Below are 26,685 nucleotides of genomic sequence, written 5' to 3'. Positions count from 1 at the left end.
TCTTACTAGGATTGCGATTCCTTTTCCATAAACTCTATAAATAAAGGCCTAGGGGTCATTATTTACACACGAGTTTCAAGTATTCAAAACTAAGATTTTTAAGCAGAAAAATCAGCCAATATTCTTGCCTACCCAGCCGAAAATATTAGAACCTTAAGGGCGATTCTAGTTGGTCAATCTTAAGGCGGATCCGGACGTGCTGTGGACTATCTACGGAGGGACGACACTTGGAGTCCTAAAGACTTGTTCTTGTTCGGTTCGGGCGCAGCTAGGGAAGGCACGCAACAAAGAGTATGCATCTAAACTATGCTAAATGATTATGTGTAAATAATATGTTGTCCTGAGTTAATGGTTGTTTCCGCATGATCTATGTAATGTCATATGTATCATAACCTAACACGATCGCCATAAACCGACATAATCTTGAAGCGTTCTGAAAGCAGCAGAGAAGGAGTGAAAAGGTGAGAGAAAACATGTTGGTTGGAATATCACCGACCAGGTTCAGTTATTGGTGAGAAGATTGATGTAGCAGGGAAGAACAATGAAGGAGAGAGAAAGAAGAAGGGGGAGGAGAGTGAAAATGGGGGCGGATGAGCAGAGCGTAGGGTTTGTCGAAACACCATCCAAAAACCAGGGGTGAAAGAAAGAAGCAGGGAAAGAGGGAGAAGGGAAACAGGGATGACTGGAACGCGTGGCATGATCTTCTTAGAGGGGCAAACCAGTAGTAAAGATTGAGAGGCGGGGGCAATACAGTCCTAACACTATTGTAGGAATAGTAACTTCAAGTTTGTATGTTTAGAAGTGTTAGGATAATTCTATTCTGTGACGTGCACTTGTGATTTATGTTCAAGGAATTTTGCGTAGGATAAAGGTTAGTCCTCAAAAGTAGTTTGTACGTAGTTATCAACTATTTTTTTTTTCAATTATATTGATTAATTTCATGATGATAATTTGATTTTTTTTAGTGACAAGTATATGTTGATTATATTTGCAACCTATTAGTAACTAACACACTATCAACATAATTGTGAGGTAGGTCTCTCACCTTTCCTTAAATGGGACTATGAGGTGTAATATTAGGAGCCTTGTTTCTAGGTGACTAATTGAACTTGAAGTATTCAAATGATCGGTTCAAATGTTTTGCTCTCAAAGTTGTAGAGGTCTAGTCCTACAAAATATCACATATGAGAGTTTCACATTGATTAAAAAAAAGTGAGATACAGAGTATTTATTTTAGGAGGCTATAAAAACCAGCTACGAGCATACTCCCTTTATTGTAGCTTCATACTTCGTATGATTTTAAAATGGTATCAGATCCATTAATCTTGTCTCACTACAAAAATTTGTATCTTTTATGACAATTTAATAACGACGGGTAAGAATCCCGTCGCAAAAGGGCTTTTGCGACGGGAATAACAACCCAACAAAGACGGGAACAACCGTCGCAAATGTCTTTTACGACGGGTTAATGACGAGATTTTCCATTAACGACGGCCCCCTTTTATGACGGGTTCGCGACGGAAAATCCCGTCCTTAATCAACAATTATTGGCTTTTTACGACGGGATTTTCCGTAATTAATAGTACAATTTCTTGTAGTGTTTAATGGACTCTCTCTTCTTCTGATGGGTGTCATCAAAACCCATATGGCCAATTTAATGGAGAATGAAAACAGTTGAAAAGAATTAAGAAAAAAAATGTGTATATTATTCAAAAATCAAAATGATGTGATAAACTGATAAACATGAGACTTAAAAATAATTATGGTATAATTTTCCATACATAATTGTAAGCCCGGACCGGACGGGACTGGACCGCAAACGGGCCTTGTCCTATTTTCCGATGCATCGGCCGGCCAATGCATCTTTTAGTCTCAAATTCTCAATAGATGCCCAATATTTCATTTTTCAAGCAAGCTCTGTACTTGATTGTGGTTACATTCTTCTCAACTTGATCTATAACAACATCACAACATTCCCTTCTCGTTCCCGCCTGTTAGTAAAAAAGCAACCAACACAATTAAGTAATTAATGTATGCTATTGTTTTTAGTTTCCGGTTTTTTATTTTTATTTTAAGAAAGGATAAATTGTTTTTACCTTCTACAAAAATCGAAAATTTATTTTTTACCACCTAAAAAATTGAACCTTGTATTTTATCACCTAAAGAAACTTAAAACTTGTTTTTTTACCACCTGAAAACGAAAAAATAGATGAAACCTTTATGCATGGCTACCTAATTCAACTTTCCTCCAATTTTTTACACTCCTTGTGTGATTTTCTTTAAGTCTTTCACCCTTCTCTCTTTACTTCCATTAAATTTGTCAATTTTTTCAATTAATGTTGGTGAAAAATTATGTAAATTCATGGAACATGAGGAAGTTGGGGAAGAGAAGAGAGTTAAATACAAAATCGTGGAAGAATAGAACATATAAGACGTATTACCGTTATTATGGCCCCCTACATAAGATTTTTATATATTTTTCCATTTTTCAGGTGTTGAAAAACAAGTTTTAATTTTTTTTCAAAGGTGGTAAAATACAAGTTTTAGTTTTTTTAGATGGTAAAAAATAATTTATCCTTTAAGAAAACTAAAAAAAATATAAAAATTATAAAATGCAGTTTTTTGTTGCAAGATTTCGAAATCAACATAACTACTATATGTATGACGTACTCTTGGTTTTTTTAGCTCATTCAACCTATGTAAGTGACTTTAAAATTCATGAAGCCAAAAACTTAAAACTGACTGCATGTGATATCGAAAATTTATAGAAACTGACTAATCATAAAACGTAAAATAAAAAATTAAATTAAATTAAATATATGGAACTAATTTACCTCAGGAAAATATTTGGTAGCAGGAGAAATAACTATAACCTTGACAATGTCCCTAGGAAGGGAGGAACTCGTTGATGACCGTGAACAATTATGTGTGACATTTTTCGCTCCTCTTTGAATATAACTCGCAACAATTTGATTTTTCACATCAATTTTCTCCAACGATTGGAGAAAGAAAACATGAGGCATATCACAAGGGTTTTTGGGGAGACTTCGAGTGTTAAAAATAAAAGGATGTTGTGGAGGTTTCTTCCATGCCGAAAATGTCTCAAGGGGCATTTCTAGTACACTTGGTGGTACGATTTTCTCGTATATTTGAGATGTGTAACCCCATGCTATAGAAAATGACCAGTTTTTTATTTTGTCGTAGCAAATTGTTTGTTGTAGGAGCCTAGATTGATCTACATTGGCAGTTTTGACTAGGTGGTTAAGTGCTTCGACGCGATTCATGCCGGGGAAGAGAGGATCAACCCTGTCGAGGTGGTGAAGAGAGATTATTGGAGCTTGTGGGTGTGATGATAGAAACCCTAATAAGTCATTGTGTAGATCAATCTGCATCGAGAAAATCGAGTACTATATCATGCAACATGTTTACAATAAGGGCATGCTTGGATCGATTGAGGGTAATGTATTATGGGGGTAATGAATTTGATTGTTGTTACGTTAAGTGTAATTGCATGTTACGTTGTACTAGCAAATCACTTGCTATAACTCTATAAGCAAAATGTGAGTACAGGCCATGTCTGGTGATTAGTTGTTAGCTGCTTTGACTAGTTGTTAATTACTATGTAATTGTTTGTACGTATTAGCTGGTTTGACTAGTTAGTTGTTAGATGTTTGTACGTATTAGCTGGTTTGACTGGCTATAACATGAATTAGCTGCATGGTTGTGTAAAGTGTTTGGTAAATTAGTCATTAGTTTGTTGCTTAATGTCTAAAATGACCATTAAGGACATTGCTATAAAGTAATGTAGGTTGGTAAGAGTTGTTATTTTAGGCTTTGTTCTGTTTACCTTATTGCCATTTATTTTAGGAAAAAGAAGTTCAGATAAGTTCAGGAAAAATAACTGTTATTCAAGCACAATTTGTAACTAAATTAAGTTTTGATAAATTCTAATAAGTTCAGAAAAAGTCAGTGAAAATAAGGAGAATAGAACGCACCCTTGGACATTATCAGGAAAAATTTGTTTACACCAACTTCTTCAAACCTCTAACGCAAAAAGCTCTTGTATTGACCCTTTTCAAAATTAGCTTTTCAATCCCAACATTATACCTCTTCCAAACCTCTCCTAACCAAATACCCCATCAACTTTTTGAATGGTCAAACCTCTTATTCACCTCAAATAGATATTTTTTTTCTCCAAAATTTTCATAATTACCAAACATTCCCATATACTTTGTAGGAAAGATTTCCGGCTTAAAAAAATTGTAGAGATGATTCTAGCTAGTAAGAGCGTATTTGCATGTAAAATTCATATTGTTTAAGAAATTAATTGTCATAGCTTACAAGTTCAATTAAATTGTCGGTACAAATTTTCAAATGTACCCTTATGTAATTTATGAACATGTTACACATGTAAATATCACATCAAAGTTTTATGAATTGTGAAATTAATTACCTGATGAAACCCTTTTTCTCGTGTTAGAGAAACTCCCAAATCCGCCACACAAGACTGAATAAATTGATCACTTGCATAAAAATCAGTATACCTCTTGATACAAACATCCAAATTCTTCGCCAACGCCACGGCAAGAGGCCGACTTATAGCGTAACCACCTCCGCCAAACGCCATCTTAAACGAGTGATCAAAGTTCGACAACAAAGATTCGGAATTCCCACCTATGTAAAAATACTTATTATGATCATACTTTTGCAAAACATCTACCAAATTATCCAAGAACAATATAGTATCATCATCCGCTATAACGTACCACCTAATTCCCTGATCACCACACGTTTCTCTTACACTCTCAACGATAACCCTAACCATACGAATAAAACTCTTCATTGGATGTTTGTCGTAGGGTTTATACTTTGTCGTGTTCTCTGAAACTCGATAAGGAGGAGAAGAAGAAGTAGGCCATGGGAGAAAATTTGTAGGTTCGCGGTCTAGGAAGAGGTATCCTTTTGTTATGTTAGGTTGCCACCATGATTCGATGTAGGGTTTTCGATACTTCCATAGTTCAACCGAGCTTGCTATTCCTATTACAATGTGACTAATGTTTGTAGGATCATTATTGTAATTAACATTATTGCTTTCATTTTGGTTTTTTGTGTTGAGGGTATGTCTTGATGTAGCTAAGTGTTGTGGTGAACGATCGGATTGACGATTTGGTAACAATGTGTAGAATATGAATAGGAGAAAACCTATGAGAATAATTGGTTTGTATAGAATTTTGATATTTTTGGGCGATTGATGGGTTAACATTTTTTTGGAATTTCGAAAAATTAAAACACAAATATTAAGATCAATAAATGTATATATAGCTTAGGTAATTAAGTTATTTTTGTATCTATAATTAATTCATGATGAACAAACTAATTAATGTTACTAAATAATGAGATTGATTGGTCACGAGACATGTGAAGGTTAATAAAACAAAGTTAAGAAGCGCACACAATGCATGCACGACGTCATAAAATGTCATGAACGTTTTAAGTAGAAACTAGTTTTTGCCCCGTGCGAGGCCCAGTATAGTAGAAAAATGGATTAATTAGATTCTTATATAACTCATTTTGAGTCTAATTTAATTTGTTACATTACAATATATCTTGCTTTGAATATGCTTTAATAAATTTTAACATGTAAGGATTACTAACTCGTAAAAGTAATGACCATTTAGTAATGTGATTGAGACTATTAATAAATGATTAAGATACTTTTTTTTTTATTATTATATTGACTTAATATAATTGTGCACGTACAAGAAACAACAAAATGAATTGTGGTGTAGTGGTTAAAATATTTAACTAATCAATGAGAGGTCACAGGTTCGAAACCTATAATTAACATTTTTTCATGATCAATAAAATATGTCAAAGATGACGATACGACATGTCATCGACAATAGAAATTAAGTGACATGTGACTAGATGACATTCCTTGCATTGGAGTTTTAATAATAGTATAGATGTGATTTTTTTTCCCCAAGATTGAAGTTTTGGTGCTAACCACCTTGATTGGCAACAACAATGATCATGTGAGCAAAACAACAAGGGTACATTTTGTGCTATTATTGTTACACCTTTTACGTTATGTAATTAATCAAGGAACGAAAGCTTGCATTTCAAGGTATATATGGAAATAAATAATTCTCGTGAGACAAAAATAGTCATACTTCAATGGTTGCATGAACTGCATGAAAAATCGATTAGAACAATGTTAGTATGTTACTGGTAGATACCACGTAGTTGGGCAACGGCAACGTGTATGACGTTAGGGCACCCTCATTGTGGTTTACTTCAATGACTTGTGTTCATCATAGTTAATACTCGTTCCGTACTCAGTGGCAAATCCAGAAATTATAGGTGATAGGGCCACTACTTCAAAAGTAATGAAAAATTAACTGAAATTATAGGTGATAGAGCCACTACTTAAAAAGTAATGAAAAATTAACTGAATTAAGTATTGTAAGAAAAATAAATGAAAAATTAACTAAAACTAAATTATTATTGTTAATTTCTTTTTTCTTTTGGCAAGTGGAGTCTCGAGACCCCACCTAAACTCCCTCCCTTCGCCACTGTTCGTGCTAATACAATTCCATCCAATAACCAATTAGTACGTAGTGCTAGGAAGCATCTTCAAGATCTTATACTATGGTTTTTTTTCCCTCTTATTCGCCAATATTCCTTTTTTTTGTGTACTAATCCCAAAGGAAATACAAATTAGAACCGGGAACGAGTGATTCAAACTAGCTTATAAGCTATATCCTATCATACATATACTCTCAGTGTTAACTATCAGGCCAATAACTCATTATTTCTTATTCGCGAATGTGGGATAACACTTTCAGTCTTCCACTCACATTGCATTGGTTAATTAAACAAAAGGATAACTTATCATACTTTGTTTCTTATCGATAAGGCTTGAGTCCTGTGTGGTCTCTTTTATCAAGACTTTATTTCTTTAAATAAATATACCATGCATAGAATTTAAGTTAAAATTAAATTCAAAATAAGTCAGACGACCATGCATGCACAAGATATATCCAATTATCCATTTTAGATAATATATATAACGAACTTATAATTAATAAATTGATGTTTGTATATATTAAATGAAATAATGGACAAATGGTGGAAGCAGAAAATGCGGTTGCTCGTAGTTGCATTGAGCATCCATAGATTAACTTGTAAATATTCCACAATAAGATCAATCTTGGTCAATGGATCTCATCCATTTACCTGCCTTTTGGTGGATCAATCCATTTTTGGATAAGTTTCATTTTATCAATTAATAGAAGATCGAATAAAAGTTTGTAAGAACTACTACTACTACGTAACATTTAAGTGCATGAGATCACTAGATCGATCATTCACTCCTCTGCAACTTTTTGGATAAACTTCCACCCGTTATCCTATACTAACTAGCTTTTGAGCCCGTTCAAGAACGGGCAGTTGTGTAGTGGTTATTATGTATTTAGTTTATCTTTTTAAGTTCAAATTTTATTGAGCTTGTGATTTTAGAGAGAATATATGATTTAAATAAAGGTAAATTTTAAAAGTTGAAATAATACATAAATTAAATAGTGTATTAATATTGAGTGTTAATCGGGAATATGGAGTGAAAAATATTGAATGAATAGATTAGTGAATTGATGTTGTATGAGGAAGATAGAGTGAAAGAGACGATTGGAGTTGTACAATATATCAAACAACAAAAATAAAATAAAAGCCAACTTGATGGAGGAAAGAATGGATGACACGTGTCATCTAATCAAATGCATGTGTTGACACATGTCATCTAATAAAATGTGGTCTTCCTTTTTAAATACTAGGTATAAACTAGGTATAGATATACTTCATAATATTTTAGGATGTCCAGAAAAATTGTCACGTTAATTTAATAAAGTTGTTTTAGATGAAATGTACGTGATTGTCTACGAATAACTCTTATATTTTAATTCAACTATCGTAAGAGAAAATTAAAAAAAATACCACTATACGTAATCGTTTATATAATTGGGTATAATTGTATAATTGTATAAAAGTCATAAGAGATTAGGACAATGTGACATTTAATTTCATCGTAAAGAGTGCATAACGTTAAGAGGTTCTGATTTGGATTTTCATATTTTGCATAAATGCTCTAAGTGATCGATGAACATGGGGGGGGGGGGAATAATGGTCCAATTCTAAAGAGAAGCTTCTAATATAATACCCACATTTCTCAGATGGGTTAACTGAGTGTTGTGCTTATCTAAAATCTACTAGGTAGAATCGGCTAATGGCATGATCGAATAAGTTTGCCTCCAAAGTTGGCTAGCTATTTTTGACTGACTTAACGAAAATTTCTAAGCTTAATTATTCTAGAATGTAGTATTATATATTATTAAAAGAAATAAAGTGCCAAACGCAATGTACCAAAAAGCATATACTATAAAGTATAAACTAACGGCTCGTTTCGTATCACTTTTCAGTTTACAGTTTTTGGTTTTGAAAGTTACATGATTTATATACATTGAATCATGAACCAACAAATAGTCATGCCTATATTAATTATGTTGATTTTGAAAATTGACAACAACAAAATTAGAAACTACTTTTTGTATTTTCATTTTTTGATTTTTGATTTTATAAAAAACAAAAAACTAGAAAAAAAAAAATAACAAATGGACCATAAGTTAATACTTTTATCTTTTCATACTAAAATAAGTATGAAAAGGGAAAATTAGAAAAGAAATCCAAAATAAACTTGAAAAAAGGCCAAGTATAAATTTAACTCTTACTACGGAGTATACAATTTATGTCGTTAAGGGTTTTGAAGTGAGTATCATATCATAGCTAGGATAGCAACATTTTCACCTACTATTTTTACACTCTAATACATATCAGAAATTAATTTTACAAGTATGATAGATTGATAGACATGCACCAAGATCATTATTATGTCAGCGGGAAACACTACAAGAAATTGTATTATTGACGACAAGAAATCCTGTGGCTAAAGGCCAATAATCGTTGATTAACGACGGGATTTCCTGTCGCGAACCTGTCATAAAAGGTGACTGTCATTAATGAAAAATCCCACTACAAAAACTTGTATCTTTTATGACAACCTAATAGCGATGGGTAAAAATTCCGTCGTAAAAGGGCTTTTGCGATGGGGATAACAACCCAACAAAGACGGGAACAACCGCCGCAAATGTCTTTTACGACGGGATTTTCCATTAACGACGGCCCCCTTTTATGACGGGTTCGCGACGAAAAATCCCGTCGTTAATCAACAATTATTGACTTTTAGCGACGGGATTTCCCGTCGTTAATAGTACAATTTCTTGTAGTGTCCCGTCGTTAATCCGTCGTAAAAGACATTTGCGACGGTTGCTCCCGTCTTTATTAATTTGGTTGTTAACCCCGACGTAAAAGGCTTTTGCGACGTAATTTTTGACCCGTCATTACTAGATTGTCATTAAATATTCAAATTCTTGTAGTGAAAATTTCCGTGCTCCTTTAGCCTTTAATATTTCTTGCGGTACTTCTAAATCACACCATAATGCCGTTTATTTTTCATACTCCGTATTGTTATTTAGTTTTTATATGAATAGTATGTCTTTTATGTTAGTATTAATAATATAAATTATTATTTCGTGATAATAACTCAAAATTTATAAAATGCAAGTATGAATTCGACACGTTGTAAAATATTTGTGATTGGCTTTTTAATAAAAAAAATTATACTTTGAAATAAAAATTTACCACGGACGAAAAACAACATTTTGATACTCCCTACGAGTATTTCACAAGTCACTTGTCGAAGACAAGCAAATCAAAGTTGGAAATTTTTACTTTCAATTAATGCATTGATATAAAGAAGTAATATTATGATTATTTGCATCACATCAAAAAGATCGTCCTTTAATTTGTGATGTACACGTAATTTAAAAAAAATATTTATTAAATTATTTTCACTTATAATTATATTAATAGTAATTTTTTTTGAAGTAATAGTAATTAATAATAACATATTAATTAATACTTACATATTTCCCTCAAAAATATTAATATTTACATATTATTGTTAATTAATAACAAAAAAATATTTTCATATAATAATATAAATATGAATTATTTAATATAACAACACAAATAATCCTAGCATTATATATTTTATTAATTGAAACTTATATGACCTTACTGGAACTTATCGACCTTATTAAAACTTATAGGACTTTATTTAATTTATAAAACCTTATAGGACTTTATTTAAAGTATAAATCTTATTGGACCTTATTTAACTTATAAAACCGTAACTTATAAAAACTTCTTTAAATAAGGTTTTATAAGTTGGAGAGAACAAGTCATAAACCTAGCCTCACAAACACTAGGAATGTTAGGCCTTATTTTCTTTTGGGCCCGGACTTGGCAAAGCTGATCTAAGCCGACATTTTACTAGCCCAAAAATATAAGACCTAAAGTGAAGTTTCAACTTGATATCTGGGATAACTAAACCAATAAAGTGGCCCAGAATTTGACCCAAACTCAACCAGTCAACCCTACTGAAACCCAAAATTTGCCTAGTCAACGGAAGTATTCTATTAGATAATAAGATAAGATAAGATAATATGATGAGTTTAAGGCTAAGATAAAATAGTATAAAGGAAACACAAACTTTTCAGAAAGACCGATCTACGATAATATATTGTGTGGCGGCCTAAAAGAGGAAGGTTATCCGCACCTGTTATGTTCTTTTAGTTACCCTTATTGATGTTATAAGTTTTCTTTATTATAGTTATAAGTTACCTTATTTTCAAGGCTATTAACTCAAATGGTAGAGCAATGTACAATATTATACATAGTGTGGGGTGAAGCTCCACGTAACCTACTACCTATATTACATTTGTGTATTGGTGTATATTTTCATTTGTGGTGTTGTATTGGTCATAGTTATAACTTGTACAAGCATATCACTTTTGATTAAGGTCACTTCATTGTTTATTGTTAGGGTAACGTTTTTCAATGGTTAGGGTCACATTTATCCTAGAGTAAGGTAACTTTAGTCCTCGAATAAGGTCACTTATATCTTTTATCTGGTTCACTTTTATATTTGGATGTACAATAAAATACCGTAGATCGGGGGCACACAAAAGTTTTTGTAAATGAAATTGGTGAATATAGCAATATATCTTATTACTCCCTCTGTCCCTTAATACTCGCACCGTTTTGACTTTTTGCACTATTCACATAATTCACTTTGACCCAATTTTATTTCTAGTATATGAAAACAAATGTTAGTATATAATATATTGTTGCATTCATCTTAATATATATTTTCAAAATATTAATATTTTACAAGTTTTTATAATATGTAGTTAAAGATATTGGTGGTCAAAGTTTTGCATTGGCAAGCTTGTGCAGTCGAAACGGTGCTAGTATTAAGGGACGGAGGGAGTAGTTAATTAGATAGAAATCTACAACACTTGAATTCTCCGACTAAGTAGCGTATTGTTTCAGCTCAATTTCGTGTTGGGGCCCAAACAGGCTTCCCCGCTTTGGGCCTATTTGCTTAATTGGCATATGAGGAATTCGAAGCGAATAAGATGTATTTTGTAATTTGTTTCTTAGATTGTAATCTGGAGAGAAAACAAAACTTTATCCATGTTCAATTAATATCTACGAGTCTCCGACTAATATTTAAACGAATGTTTTTTTTGGTAACTTTAATTGAGATAGAATCTACCCCATAAAACTATTTAATATATCGGTTCAACGTAACCATTAGAAAATACAGGGAACCTGTTCGTTAATTATGTTGTAGTACTCCGTTCTCGCATTGTATCAAACTATCAATTTTAGTCTGAGATTAATCACTTTGTTAAAAAACAACAATAATATTTTAAGGTAAAATTAATATATTGCTACGTACTTAACATACATGAAAATAAAAATATAAAGAAAGATAAGGATTCGAGTAACTAAACTTTCATAAAGTTATTAGAAATACCATATAAAAATAACAATAAATCCTAATACTAAAAGAATCTACGTACTATGAATGTTGAAAAATTGAATTCTAACCCTAATATTGCCTGCAACTTTGCATGCTTATTAATCAAATACTAACACGACTATTGTTTAGTTGTTTACGCACTAGGGACGGGTGCAGAAGCACTGGGGCAGACGAGGCTGTGGATGAACTTGACTGCTGGCCTTGGATCGTTTTCGAGAACTGAACAACATTGAGCACTTGCAGAACCTGGATGATTACTGTTAAACAGGTAAGTATCCAAATCAGTTTTACAAGCATCAATTCCAGCAACTATCTCAGGGAGATTAGCAGGCAATGGTGGAAGTGGCCCTGTGTATTTTGGTCTAGGCAAGACGCGAGGACGATGCGGATGCGGATGCGGATGCGGCAAAACATGTGGCAAACGGTGAAATGGGTGTCGGAAAAAGGTTTCCTGTTGCACATCTTGGCCAAAGGCTCCACCTAGGAATAGAGCTACCAAACCTACGAGCAAGATTGCCTTGTTCATCATCTTCTTCTTCTCTCTTTTTTTTTTTGGTAGGGTTTTTGTTTTGTTTTCTTAAACTTCTCAAGAGATTCTGAAGGTTGGTTTGTGTGATTTTTGAAAGTGAGGTTTAAGGGGGTTTATATAGTTTTTGAAGACGTTGTTGGATAAACCTAAACCCTTTAGAAATCGGGATAATTATCCAATAGATGATATTTGATCTTGTTTATCTAAAAATTAATTAGGGATCGGAATAGAATCCTAATTATTATAGAACTAGTATGTTTTGGAATAATAAAATAGAATCTTATCCCTTTAGAATCTTATATAATCATATACCTTGGGAGATTAGTATAAAATTGTTGTTTATCAAAATACTAGAATCTTCTTCCTTTGTTTTTTGTATCAGATCGAGTAGAATTATAGTATTACGAAAGTTCCTAATACAATAGGTTTTAATCTGCGAATAATATGATATGAGAATGCAATTGTAAGAGTTTGGTGAGAACAAGAGATCTAAATACAAAATATGATTAAACTTTTTTATCATGACAAGACTACAGATATATTTTTATCGGAACATGTATATTTTTCTACTAGCCTCATTTCTTAATTCTTGTTAGCTAGGAATCTTGCAACTATTTAAAATTCGGAAGAATATATTAGACAAACGCAATACTATAACTAAATTAAGGGAAGACTTTTCAATGGCTACCATAAAATGGTAGCCACCATAATAAAATGAATCTCAGCCTTTCATCTTTGTTGACTCTTCAAAACCGTTGATTATATTGACTTTTTTATTAATAAATAAATATTTTTTAAACAAAAAATAGGATTCCTCCCCCCCATTATCTTAACACGTTCACTCTTATTTTAATTTTTTGTATTTTCTTATTCCTTGAGAAAATCCTTCCTGATAATCGTCTACTCTTTCTGCTCATCCTTCACATATCATTCTTCTGTTGGAATTAATTGGCTTCAAAATCTTTATAAAAGATGTATACGAAGTATTGTTTGATAGATTAACCGTTTTAAATTTTATTTTCCTAAACGTTCAATTCCAACATGTGAGTTATTCCTTGTTAATAAATGATACAGAGTAATGTAAAAAAAGTAATAAAAATCATACCCACATTCATCGTTAATAAGAAAGGAAATGATGGAATTAATTGAGTTTCTTAACAAAATCGTTACTACTTTAAATTAGCGATCGATTGAATCGAAGTTTCGGAACTTTTATCAAATCCCCCGCTATGAAGATCAACTAGAAGTCAAGAACATCAATTTTGTATTGTAGTTTTAGAATTTTGTTCATTTTTTTTTGTCACATACAAAAACTGCTTCCCGATGGTTGGAGTATGAAAGTGGGGTTTTAATACTTTTATTTTATTGTAAAACTAATTTTAATTAAAAAAAAAATAAAAACTAAAAAAGTCAGCATAATTAACGGTTCTGATGAGTCAACAAAAATAGAAGGATGAGATTCAATTTATTATGGTGGCTACCATTTTAGTGTAGCTATTGCAAAATCTTCCCTAAATTAAGATTTTTATTCTTTTCATACGGAAATAAATTTGGAATAGGAAAAACTAGATATGAAGCCCGTACATCGTACGAGTTAGTATGTTCTTCAATATATTTATTTTTGGCTTATAGGTTTAATTTGACTTATTTTATCTCATTAAATTTTATCTCATCAAATTCATTTTTACCATACGAATTTCGGCCAACTTGATCAACATCAAAAACAATTCACTTTGATTGAAAAAATTGCAAAGATTACTTTATTATTATTATTATTATTTTATTTTACTAAAAGAAATTAAAACAATTACTTGACGGTGTACATTGATTTTATTAGTTATTGATTTTAATTAGTATCTTCACATGAACCTAAAAAAAATGGTTATTTCATGAAAAAACAAACAATACATCACAACCTTATATCTAGTAATTCTAATTATTAGGTACAGAGTATATCTTAAAATACCACGACCTTACACTACAAAAAATTGTACCATTAACAACGGGAAATCCCCACCAATGATGTCTTGGCCTAGTGGTTAAGATTGAGGGCCTGTGTACAATAGGTCTCAGGTTCGAATCCCCCTGCCCCCATTTGTAATTTACATTGCCCTCGTGGCTCATTCGCACCAAAAAAAAAAAACATGAAATCCCGTCGCTAAAGGCCAATAATGGTTGATTAATGACGGGATTTCCTGTCGCGAACCCGTCATAAAAAGGGGCCGTCGTTAAATGTCGACGGTTATTCTCGTCTTTGTTTGGTTGTTAGCCCCGTCGTAATTAGGTTGTCCGTTGTAATTAGGTTGTCGTTAAAGATACAAATTCTTGTAGGGTAATTATCATTTAAGGTACGACGCGAATAGATTTCATAACAGAGCCAATATGATTCCGAATTAAGAGAAATAATGAACCTCCATGTAAAAACTAATTTGAATTATATTTTAGCAAAGAAGAGGGAGGAAAACACAATACTCCACTTTTGGGGTCAAGGCTCGCCAATTTTGGTCTAGATTTGTTGCAGAGAGTAACTTGGACAACACGTTATGCAAAACGGCCCGATTTGCAGAAATACCAATGAAAGAACACATAAGGAGGATAATAGTGGCAACCCATAAGGAGTAGTGCGCTATCATAACGTAGATACCGATCATGAATTGAATGCCACCATGGTGCCATATAGGGATTGCATGAGTATATACACTTCGATCGACCAATAAATATGACATACGGAGTATCATGGTTCGAAACCATGGACCATATCAAGCAGAACACACCGGCATTTTTTTTTGTTTGACAAAAGCACAACACCAACATTGACGTACATACATTATATACTATAATAGTTATCTTTTTGGTAGAATTTTAATGTTATTGTAATTCTATCCCTAATTCTATCCCTTATACTATTATTATCTTATTTTGACTCTTAGTAATGTTATCTGTTATTATCTTTTATCAATTTTTTATTTTTATTTTAATAAATATGTATTAGTTATATATTTGATGACGTGGAAATCCTACGTGGACGCTCTAAATGCTCTTGAAAAAACTCCCCTTTTTATATATATATATATATATATATATATATATATATATATATATATATATATATATATATATATATATATATATATATATATATATATATATATATATATATACTAGATTTTAGCCCGTGCGATGCACGGATTCTATTAAATTGTTATGTATATACCAATTTTATATACTTCGTATTAGATTAAATTAGTTTTTGATTTTGTATTAAATTTCATATTAGATTTTAAAAAATAATAATTTATGAGAGTGTTTGTTTTTGGATGAAATTAATTGTATATGCATAATATTATTAATTAATTAATTAAAATATCTACGTGGCGTTTAATTATTTATCTACGTGACACTCGACTTTTTTAATTCAAAATTAATTTTGAAATCTTATTTTTAATTGGCCGAAACAATTAGATTCCCTACATGGCGCTCTAATATTGGATAATGAATTTTATTTATTTTATTTTAGATTAGTGTTTGATTTTGAATGAATTTTATTTTAGATTTTATTTTAATTATTATAGTGTTTGATGTTAGATGGAGTTGTATATATTAGTAATTAATTAATTAAAATATCTACGTGGCACCTATTTAATTATCTACATGGCAATCAATTTTTTTAATTCAAAAATAAATTAGAAATCTTATTTTTTATTGGCCGGAACCATTAGTAATCCTAGGTGGCGCTCTAATATTTCAGCAAATATGCCTCCTTTATATCAAAAGGTCTTGCGCGCACAAGGTGTACAATAAATTTATTGTACACCAAGACAACTTTTATGCAGTTTTTCGTAACTTTAACCTATTTTTCTGTAACTTTTATATTATAAAATTAAAAAGTTGATAGATAAACATTTTAAAGGGTTAAATGATTAATTTATACATTATTAGTGATTTTGAAGAAATAATTTTTTATTCAAATAAAAAATTTATCATTAAAAAATAGATAACTTTTACATATATAAATGTAACTTTAAAGCATTTTAAGTCAACTTTTACTTCGGTGTACAATATTTATTGTACACCCATTGTAAATAAGAATTTGTGCCTTTATATATGTATATATATATTAGACGGAAATCCAAAATAAATTTGAAAAAGGGCCAATAAATTTAACTCTTAGAACTTGTGACCATTTTTTAAAATTCGGTGTTTAAAACTTACACCCTTATAAACTCTGTTTGAAAATTACCACATTTTATTTGCCAAAAAGCTGAATATTATCAGGGCTTAACGAAAACTGCTACTTTTTAGTACTCCATATTTTGCAACCTCGTTCTCGATTTTGTGGATCCCCCACTGATTACCTCTACTAGGGTTTTGGAAATCATATCATAAAATTTATCAAATGGTACCTTGTTTTGACATTGTACTTGTATTGGGTTTTTCTTTTCAGGTTAACTTGGAATTTATCATGGCAGATTGGAGTGAAATCCCAGAAGACTCCATGCCTATTTTCCAAAATATATTAAAAAAAACTATATTAATTAACAGCCTACTAAAAAATAATTTATATCAGTCAATACAAAATACTTGTAGATGTAACATGTAAGTACCTAAATTGAAATTGTATCTTTGTCATATATAGATGCAAATTTTAGCCGATGCCAAAAGAAAGTACTCCCTCCGTCCCTGAATACTCGCACCGTTTTTCTTATAAAACCGTCCCGAAATATTTGCACTGTTTCTATAAATGTCATATTTTTCTAATTTTATATTGTTTCTCCTAATTACCTAATGTCCCACTTGTATTCCTAACATCTAAAAAAAAATTTAAAAAAAAAAGTCACCCATATCCCCCACCAACCTAAAAAATTTGACACATTTCCCACTAACTATATTAAAAAATACTATGTCCCTAATTAAATAATAAATCAATTAAATTGCATTAAACTATGTGGCGGTCAAACCGGTACAAGTACTCCAGGACGGATGGAGTAATTTATTGTGCAGTATCACACTATCACCTTACAGAGTAAAATTGTATACGTATGCGATATATATTTGAATTTTCACGACTCAAAAGAAAATTTAAAAAAAATCTCAGCTTTCGTACATATTTAATCAGTCAATTTAACATACGAAGAACTCCCTAATAGCTAGCAGCAAGTGGATCATTTTTTCCAACAATGGACCCAAGTGAAGCAACAGGGGAAGAATACATAGCAGTGGAAATTATGAAATATTACAAGACTTGCAAAATACTATGAGGAGCCCGAAAGGACTTTGGTTAGGGTAGTCTGCAGAGTTGCAACAGAATCAATAGCTTCTTTCGCGAACCAGCTTAATCCAACTTTAACTTTGTGTTGGTCAGTTGGTAACCTGATGAGGTACGCTAGTTTCCTCGCTGCAATAAAGGGTAACAATAGATTTACGGATATGACCTTAGAAAGACCGGGATTGGTATGTCGAAAAGGGACAAGGAAAGAGAATTTAACCTGCATGGCCAACAGGACCTTCCAAGGTTAATCCATCAATGAAACTTGGAGTGACAGCAGCATCATATCTCCCTAGATTCATCATCTCTCCCAAATTTTGAAACCTGCAACACCAAACAGTGTCTAGTCAATTCTAAGGCTCCGTTTGGTAGGGTATAATACGTTTTCATGGAAAACGATTTTCCCCTTTTCAATCATTTTACGTTGTTTGGTTTTATAAGAGATGAAAAACAATTTTCCACAACTCCCTCAAAGGTGGAAAAACCTTTTCCATTTGGAAGGGAGGGAAACCACTTTTTCACTTTTCCAAATTTCCTCCTTAATTACCTCCCTTTCCCTTCTTCCCTCCCTTTTCCCTTCTTCCCTTAATCTTCACCATCTTCTCCCATTTTCTTTTAAGAACCAAACAGAGGAAAACTAGTTTGGAATTGTGTTCTCTCTTGGAAAATGTTTTTCATGGAACATAATTTTACACTGAAAATGTTTTACACCAAACGAAACGAAGCCTAAAGGTTATTCGTACTCCCATCTCTTTTCAGATGTAGGCATATAACCATTCAATTCTGTTTTCCTATTTGTTGCGAGGGTGTTCTGTGTTTCAGATACCAGAAGTTCACAGATGAGGCATATTGTGCTATGTACCAGTTACTGTCACTCTAAAAGGACATTAATGTGTTTTTGCAAGAAAAGTTCCCTTATTAAATCGAGGCATGGTGGCCAGTTAAAATACTCAATCATTCAAAGATACATCATACATACACTGAAAAAAAAGGAGGGGCTTAAAGATCCAACCTGAAAGGTAGGAGAGGACGATCGTTGATTGCTGCCCATATATTCCAGCCAGCAAAATCTGCTTGCTGGAAAGCTACCTGCAACGCGTGATGGTCAGAAAAATGCCACAATTAAAGATAATAGCAGACAAAACAGATTTCTAATGCAGCAAGATTTATTGAGAAATAAAAGCAATGTTGCACTCTGTTATACCTGTGCAGTAGGCGGAAGAAGCTTTCCACTGGAGTCTCTCAAAGCAGAGGAGTCACCTACTGCGAATATCCGTGGGTTACCCTTTACCCGAAGGGTTTCATCAGTTTCCGCTTGTCCTATCCCATTCAGAGGAAGCATGTTGGGTTTACCACTGGGATCCGATTGAGGAAGGCGAGGTTTATTGCCAACAGTCCACAAAACTAAATCTGCTTCCAGGTTTTGACCTTGCATGCCCCTTTCAGCTGGCTGGATTTCTACTACAAGTTCTTTAGCCTCTTGTTGCATGCCAATATTTCCACTGTCTACAAACTGGTTCAGTACCTCAATATCAGCAGATCTTTTTATGGAATTAACAAAATACCCCAAAAGAAGCTCAACATTTCTTTCTGAAAGCACCTGTAGATGTCACCAGATAAATCATGATTCTAAATTTGCATAAGATGTTTTGATCCAATACAGAAAGCAGGTTAAACATAATCATGCATCTAGAGTTCTAGAGAAAAGAGAAATAGACTGTAATATTGCATATCATATAAGCATCAAAGCCTTAAAAACATGGAATATAGAATAGAAATGTTACTTTTAAGGCAGCTTCCCTGTTACCAGGTGGAGCAGATGGACAGATTGTATTTTGCACATTAATTGCTTGCACAATTCCTTTATCCTTCAGTCTTTCCGAAACTGTTGCAGCTAATTCCACCCCAGAGTAACCACACCCAACAATTACCACCTTGATTGGGCATCCCTTGCCAAAATACTTCCTCTCTAACGCTTTTAACTTATTGTTAACTTTCTGCAAAAATGAATCAAGACCAAATATTATTAGTCAGAGTAAAAAGATCTCAATGAAACCAAATGGTAAACAATTATACATGCCAAGATACATAAGAGTACAAAGTACAGGTAAAATGTTTGTCCTACAGTTTTATACTATCTCAGGCAGTGAGATAAATGACTACCTCAGCTCTTGGCCGAGAAGGAGAAATTGGGTTTTCATCCTCACACACCAAACACCAATCAAGTGAAATCAATATTTCAAAATCGAATTTCCGTGGAATCCCTTCAGCAAGTAAACTGTACTTTAAATCTAAGTTAATAAATTAAACTGTACACTTGTAGTGGCTCATTCAGTCATTCTTTTTAACATCTACGACTGGATAGCACTTGAGGAAAACTACTCATTAAGGCTCCGTTTGGTAGGGCGTAAAACGTTTTCATGGAAAACGATTTTCCCCTTTACGTTGTTTGGTTGGGTAAGGGATGAAAAACAATTTTCCGTGACTCCCTCAAAGGTGGAAAACCCTTTTCCATTTGAAAGGGAGGGAAACCACTTTTCCTTCTTTCCTCCTTACCTCCCTCTCCTTTCTTCCCCTCAATCTTCACCATCTTCTCCCATTTTCCTTTAAGGTACCAAACAAAGGAAAACTAGTTTGGAATTGTGTTTTCCCTTGGAAAATGTTTTTACAATAAAAACGTTTTACGCCCTACCAAACGGAGCCTAAATACAATATTACTAAGGAAAATAAAATGATCACCAATTTCAGGATGTCTGCTACATTGCACTATTCCAAGGGACACTTACAACTTACAAACAAAGAGATACAGAGTTGTTACAAATATAGTTTAGGGGCAGAATTCTCATTTTCACCAAAAGCTACGAGGGATGCAAAGCACGATATCTCACCATTCTGTTGATTTTTTATTTATTATTCTTCAGTAATTATAGCTTTTTACTCTCCACATTAATTTACCCCTGTCCCATTATGCTTCTCTAGATTTCATCACTCCAGTGGTAGCTAGTTACCATTACCAACATGGAGCTTCCACATTATTTGATTCCTTTGTGTTTCGTTTTCCTAACAGACAGGTGAATCCACTATTACAGTCATATACTCAAATGGCCAATGTAGCGGTTAATCGCCCAGCCCAGCATCATAGTAAGCACAAGTTCCCATCAAATACATCAATGAACTGAATACCTCAAATACTTACACATGCATCTTCAAAATTGGAAAATGGCAGAGCATATTCTACAGCTCCTGGGACCATGTCAAGCTTCGGTTCAGCCCCCAAAGCAAGAACCAACCTGGCTGTCCAAGTAAATAAACAAGTAATCAGCCTGAGCAGTAACAACTAGATTTAAGCAACCGCATCAATCAAAGCCTCAACATGATCTTACCATCTTATAAAAGACAATAATTTAAAAAGGGAAAGATAATATCGAAAATAACAAGAAATCAAGTGTAAATCCACATAAGTCATTAGAGTAGTGAAACCCCTTAGATGCATCATACTATCATAGCATGGTGATTGGTGAAAGACTATTATTGTAGTACTAGTATATACCAAAAGCTAATTTCAAATGTCAGATAACAAATTCAGAACACACATACCAGTCATATTCTATAAGAAAATCACTTTCGAGTTGCACGCTTCCAGCACACTGGTGTCTCTCAGCACCACTTCTGGGCATATCATAGGGATGAAGAAGTTTCACTTTGTCCTGGATAAATTGAACCTCAGTACTTGCCAGTAAATCTGAAAATCGGGGAGCTATTTCCCATTCATCCACTTCTGCAATAAAATCCCTTTTTGAGTATTAAAAACCAAACTGACAAGAAGGTAAAAGTGTGTGGATGAATAATTTGGAAAGGTATTCACAAGTAAGTTCTCAAAAACTAAACAAACCTCCAGATAGAAGTTCATAAAGCATTGGCTTGAAAACAAAACGATCAGACTGATCAATGAGAAGTACCTGGCCTCACATTAAAGAATCTAAAGAGTATTAGAGCAGCATAGGTGATATTAGAGAGAAAAAATAGAAATGCTCAATTCAAATATCATGCCACCATAATCTGGTGATGCCCACCTTTGACATTTCACTCAACACTCATAACAAGTCGAACAATCAAATTCCCTAACCTTTTCCATCAATAAAATTGCAAAGAAAAAGGACTGTAATCAGAGGTTCTCATTGTTGTCTCCGGTAAAAAAATGAATACCAGCTTCACCTCAATGTTAATGAATATTAACAAACAAGATCCATAATTGATAGGAAAACGATACTCCCTACATCCCATATTTAAGTTAACATTTTACATGTTGGGTTGTCTACAATAAAGTTAACATCCACTCGTAATTTGGTAAGTGGGGTTGAGGGCCCACCCACCCACTTTTTTTCTCTCTACTTCGTCACTCTCACTAATCTTCGACTCTTAGGGTAAAAGTAGACATTAACTCAAAATACGGGATGGAGGGAGTAATATATTGGGAAAGAAAAAAATTCTTTTAAAACAAGCTACATGCAGGCTTCAGCAATTTGACATAATACCCTACGAAATAGACCAGCCCGAAAAAATAACAAAAAAATGTAATCAAAGGTGAACCAAAAGCAGCTTACTTGAGGTTTCTTGCCATCAGGCCATGTAAGAGACTCCAGTCTTAAAGCTGTATATAAACCTCCAAATCCACCGCCTAATATGCATACCCTAGGCCTCTGTCCAAACCAAAGCAGAAAGGGAAGAGGGGATTACACATGGTTTTTACTAAAATTTGAAAGCCATGTCTTAAAGACTGAATCAAAATATACAGGAAGAAATGAATTCCAGGATGCACACACACACACTGCACAAACTAGGCACAACAAATATGCAAACAACAAAAGAAGCTAGCACTGTCTAGATGGATTAAGAGATAAATCAGTGATAGAAGAGATGAAGAATGAACAAGATAAAAAATAAAATATAAAAGCGGTTATCTATAAAGCATATACAGCTCCAAGTTAAAGCATGTTCTCTATTACATTTAAAACAGGTAGTTCATATTTATCAGTCCAGTTACCAAGAATAAACTCCAGCCCTCCTTGACTATAAAAATCCATCTTCTAACACTAATAGAAGAGTGATATTTTTTTAGAAGTTAATATCTGTTAAGGTGGCATTCTTGGTTTTAATCAATACTAAGAACTACTACGTACTAGTTAAGTGATGATAATCTAATATGCATCAAACTCAATATCATTGTTTCCAAGACAGAGGAACCAGTGGGGCCCCAGCCCATACACTCCGTGAAAGCTCATATTAGTGCAACCATTTAGTGTCCCACCATTCAGTGGCCAGTTAGACAGGTTCCAGATTGAAAGTGTCCATCGCAATTTTTATAGAAACACTTTTACAGAATCTCAGGCCAGACTGGCAAATTTCAGTTGTAGCTACCAGTGATCTCTCTGAGAAGAAGTAAATAACTATTTTCAGCATTTCAAATGAATGAGAAAAAGATCAATGAAAAACATTAAGTATTTTAATCTACCAGATCCCCGAATCCATAATCACTGAAAGCAATAGCAACATGGACGACACTATGTCAGGTACAAAAGATTTGACTCTCGGAAAAAATGAGCAGTCATTGCCAGGATCATATTAGTTGAAACCTTCTTGTCTGGCCATATATAATGCTTCAAATCTTGCTCCCGTTCAGATACTTCTGCAACATCCCCACTCATCCCTGTATTAGCTGAAGCGCAGATGGAGAATCCTTTCCTTTGGAAATTTCCATATAGTGAAGATTTGAATGCATATCGTCCAGTAAAAATGGGAAATACTTTATTCAGTCTCTTTACAGTTCCTGAAACAATATGCGAAAACAATAAACTTAGCATAAAAGACAATGAACGAAAAGAACTAAATAACATCTGCAAAATGGGATTCTAGCCTTCCACGTAAGCAACTAATCATGCAAAATGATGCACTGAGGTAAAGCTCCAAGGTCCGTTTCAGATCTCACTCAACCAAAATTTGACAACTAAAATAACTTCAGCTCGTACAGAAGAGTAGCACAACGTTGAAAATCAATAGTACAAGCAAGTGCTAGAGTATAAATGACTTCGAAAAGATATCATGCCCAAAAAGGATATGTAGTGGTAGCAAGTGTGAGTAACAAACACTTATTTGCTCTTGATCAATCAAATATGTATCCTAAAACTTAAATCTTACCATACAATAAGCAATGAAACTTGTAAATTTCTTCCAACATTACTACCTGGTCACGCTCTCCCCACCTCCTATCTTTTTACTTCAACTCTAAATTGAATCGTGAATTTGTTTCTCTTTCTAACACCAACATCAATCTATCTCCGGCGCCAACCTTGACATACTTACTTCACATTCTTAAACATTGAAGCCAACAAACCAGGCTGTATCTTTCAGACAAATGCAAGCCTCTCAAAGTCAACAAAACTTGCCATACCCTATTGCATACCCTATTGCACCCGGTCTATTGGAAGGGAAACAACGAAATATCTCTTTAAATATCCCACAAAAAGGAAACTTATTTTGATTTCATTAGGGTAACAACATCACGCAAAACTCCACAAATTTGTACTTCGAAATGCCGCAAATAGAATTACCCCTTACTCTTCTTGCATCAATATAACCCTTCATTTCCTCATCTACCCATCTTCTAATGCAGTACTACTTAAACAACTTTATGGTTCATCAAAGAGATAGTGAACGCTAGCAATTGCAATTTGCAGGCTATGCTTAAAGGGTCCCCAAATTTGCCAATTATAACTCCCAAATTTATCCCAGAAAACAGAAGACAGGGTCTAACAATCATGCAATACAATTTAAATTTTGGGATTTGAAAGGCATTATGATTAATGACTAACATCAAATCAAATAATTAGCTCCCCTACAAAAAAAACAACAAAAAATGGAATTCTAAACATGGGTAAAGAGTGAAATAGGAAGAGAGAAACTCACTGTTAAAATGAGGGAGCGTAGCTGTAGCTGATAACGCGAGGTGCGACATTGAAGAGTGTCACCAGTTTCTATTATCTGTTCAGGGAGTCGGGAGAGAAGAAAGGAAAGAATCGAAAGATTGAGTTTAAAAGAGTGGAGCTTGAGCGTTCCCTGGCTGCCTGGTTTATTTTGCTTCCACGACTATCTTGAATCTTCAGTAGTTCAGTTAGGTAACGTGGTCGGCCGAATTTGATCTCCGGTATTGGTTATGGATATTTTCTTGAAATGGTTGGCGTTATAAACTTACTCCCTCCGTCCCGGAATACTTGACCTGTTTTCCTTATCGGGCCGTCCCTTAATACTTGACCTGTTTCTAAAAATGGAAATATTCTAACAATATTATATTATTTCTCACTCCACCCCTATTAACCCACCTACTCCCTACTCCATACAAAAAATAATTAAAAATTCAACCCATACTCTCCCCAACCCCACCTCTTAACCCACCTTCCACTAACTACATTAAAATAATACCCCACTATCAACTACTACCTATTAAAATAAATAAGTCAATTCAAGTCCCTTGAACTCTGTGCCGGTCAAACCGGGTCGAGTATTCCGGGACGGAGGGAGTATAATTTAAGACTGAGGGCCTGTGTACAATAGGTCTCACGTTCGAATCCCCGCCCCCATTTGTAATTTATATTGCCCTCGCGGCTCATTTGCACCAAAAATTATTTAATAATTTAATTTAGGGAAATTCTCTTTGGTAGCAATGAACTTTGTCAAATTCTCAATGGTAACAAAAATTTTGTCAAATTCCTCCAAATAGTATTACTTTTATAATTTTTCTCTGCAGTAGCATTATTTATGTAATGAGGACTTAATTAAAAAAATTAGCACCTAATTAAAAGAAAATTAACCTAATACATAGATAATAAATAAAATTTCTACGAGATTAATTTGAAACCCAAAAATTATAACAAACCAATACCTAAAACTCTAACTAATCCAGCTAGACCCAACAACAACAAACGCTCGTTTAATCTTCATCTTCAAAACTTTAACCGCAATCCTTCCTCTCTTCCTCTAACCCACCACCACAAACGGCCACCAGAGAAAACCGAACTGCACTAAATTCCAGGGCCACTGACCCAAGCTCGACCCTCCGGCCACCCCCACATGCACATACTTTGGCATATCCATCTTCGATTCTTCGTGGTATAGTTATTTGTTTTGATAATGAATTGATGCTACAGAACATACACACGGACACACCATTTGTTGATGACGTCGAGACATATATGGTGTTATATTGGGTTCCAATTAATTCGTGAAGATGGGAAACCCGACAAGCAATTGGTTCAATTTGTAACATAATGATCCAGTTTCCCCACTAAGACAAAACTTTGGTTGTTTTTTTTTATAATTAGGTGATTATTTTTTTATTTGGTTAATTAGGTTTTTATTTTCTAATTATGTGGTAATCAAAAAAATTAATGCTACCACAGAGAAAATTTTAAAAAGTAATGCTATTTAGGAGGATTTGATAAATATTTTGCTATCATTGAGAATTTGCAAAAGTTCATTGCTACCAAAGAGAATTTCCCTTTAATTTAATAACTAGTTAGTGACCCGGGCGATGCCCCGAATTTTATTGTTTGTGTTACTTGTTTTTTTTGTCCCGTTAATGATTATTTTCCTTGCAAAAGTTTCTGCATTTGTTTTATTTAATTTGTTGTCATATTACCTAATTTCCTCTAAACATATGAGAATTTTAGAAAAGTCCCTATGTTCAGATTTTTTATTTTTTCAAGTCTTATTTGATTGGTACTCTGTATAAAACTTTTTTTTTCTAATTCACTTATAAACATAAACATAAGAAATTTGCTAAAGTATCAATTATTATAAATTGAATAACAAAATTATACATTTTGGAAAAAC

The 26,685-nt window shown here is 33.3% G+C and overlaps 2 protein-coding genes across 2 annotated transcripts in view; both read right to left on the bottom strand.

Moving 5' to 3' along the window:
- The window catches only part of LOC130471315 (uncharacterized), a 34,882-nt gene extending 22,349 nt beyond the window's left edge, over positions 1-12,533 (bottom strand). Inside the window, exons 1-4 of the mRNA XM_056841367.1 lie at positions 12,251-12,533; positions 4,454-5,202; positions 2,835-3,386; positions 1,938-1,991 (exon numbers count right to left, since the gene is read on the bottom strand). Coding sequence (XP_056697345.1) covers positions 1,938-1,991; positions 2,835-3,386; positions 4,454-5,202; positions 12,251-12,533 — 1,638 coding nt within the window. The remainder of the gene's footprint in view (positions 1-1,937; positions 1,992-2,834; positions 3,387-4,453; positions 5,203-12,250) is intronic.
- A 4,946-nt stretch (positions 12,534-17,479) lies between these two features.
- Positions 17,480-25,013, bottom strand: LOC110800407 (alternative NAD(P)H-ubiquinone oxidoreductase C1, chloroplastic/mitochondrial). Its single transcript, XM_022005710.2, has 11 exons — positions 24,763-25,013; positions 23,433-23,626; positions 22,404-22,499; positions 21,692-21,758; positions 21,397-21,577; positions 20,996-21,089; positions 19,584-19,796; positions 19,004-19,399; positions 18,812-18,888; positions 18,020-18,123; positions 17,480-17,928 (listed from the first exon to the last, which is right to left on the bottom strand). The coding sequence occupies exons 1-11, from the start codon at positions 24,809-24,811 to the stop codon at positions 17,786-17,788; spliced, it is 1,614 nt and encodes a 537-aa protein (XP_021861402.1). The 5' UTR covers positions 24,812-25,013; the 3' UTR covers positions 17,480-17,785.
- Between the last annotated feature and the right edge of the window lie 1,672 nt (positions 25,014-26,685).

Source organism: Spinacia oleracea, chromosome 4 (assembly GCF_020520425.1).
Source record: "Spinacia oleracea cultivar Varoflay chromosome 4, BTI_SOV_V1, whole genome shotgun sequence".
Taxonomy (NCBI): domain Eukaryota; kingdom Viridiplantae; phylum Streptophyta; class Magnoliopsida; order Caryophyllales; family Amaranthaceae; genus Spinacia; species Spinacia oleracea.
The sequence above is the reverse complement of the archived record's forward strand: the minus strand, read 5'-3'. Positions and strand labels throughout refer to the sequence as shown.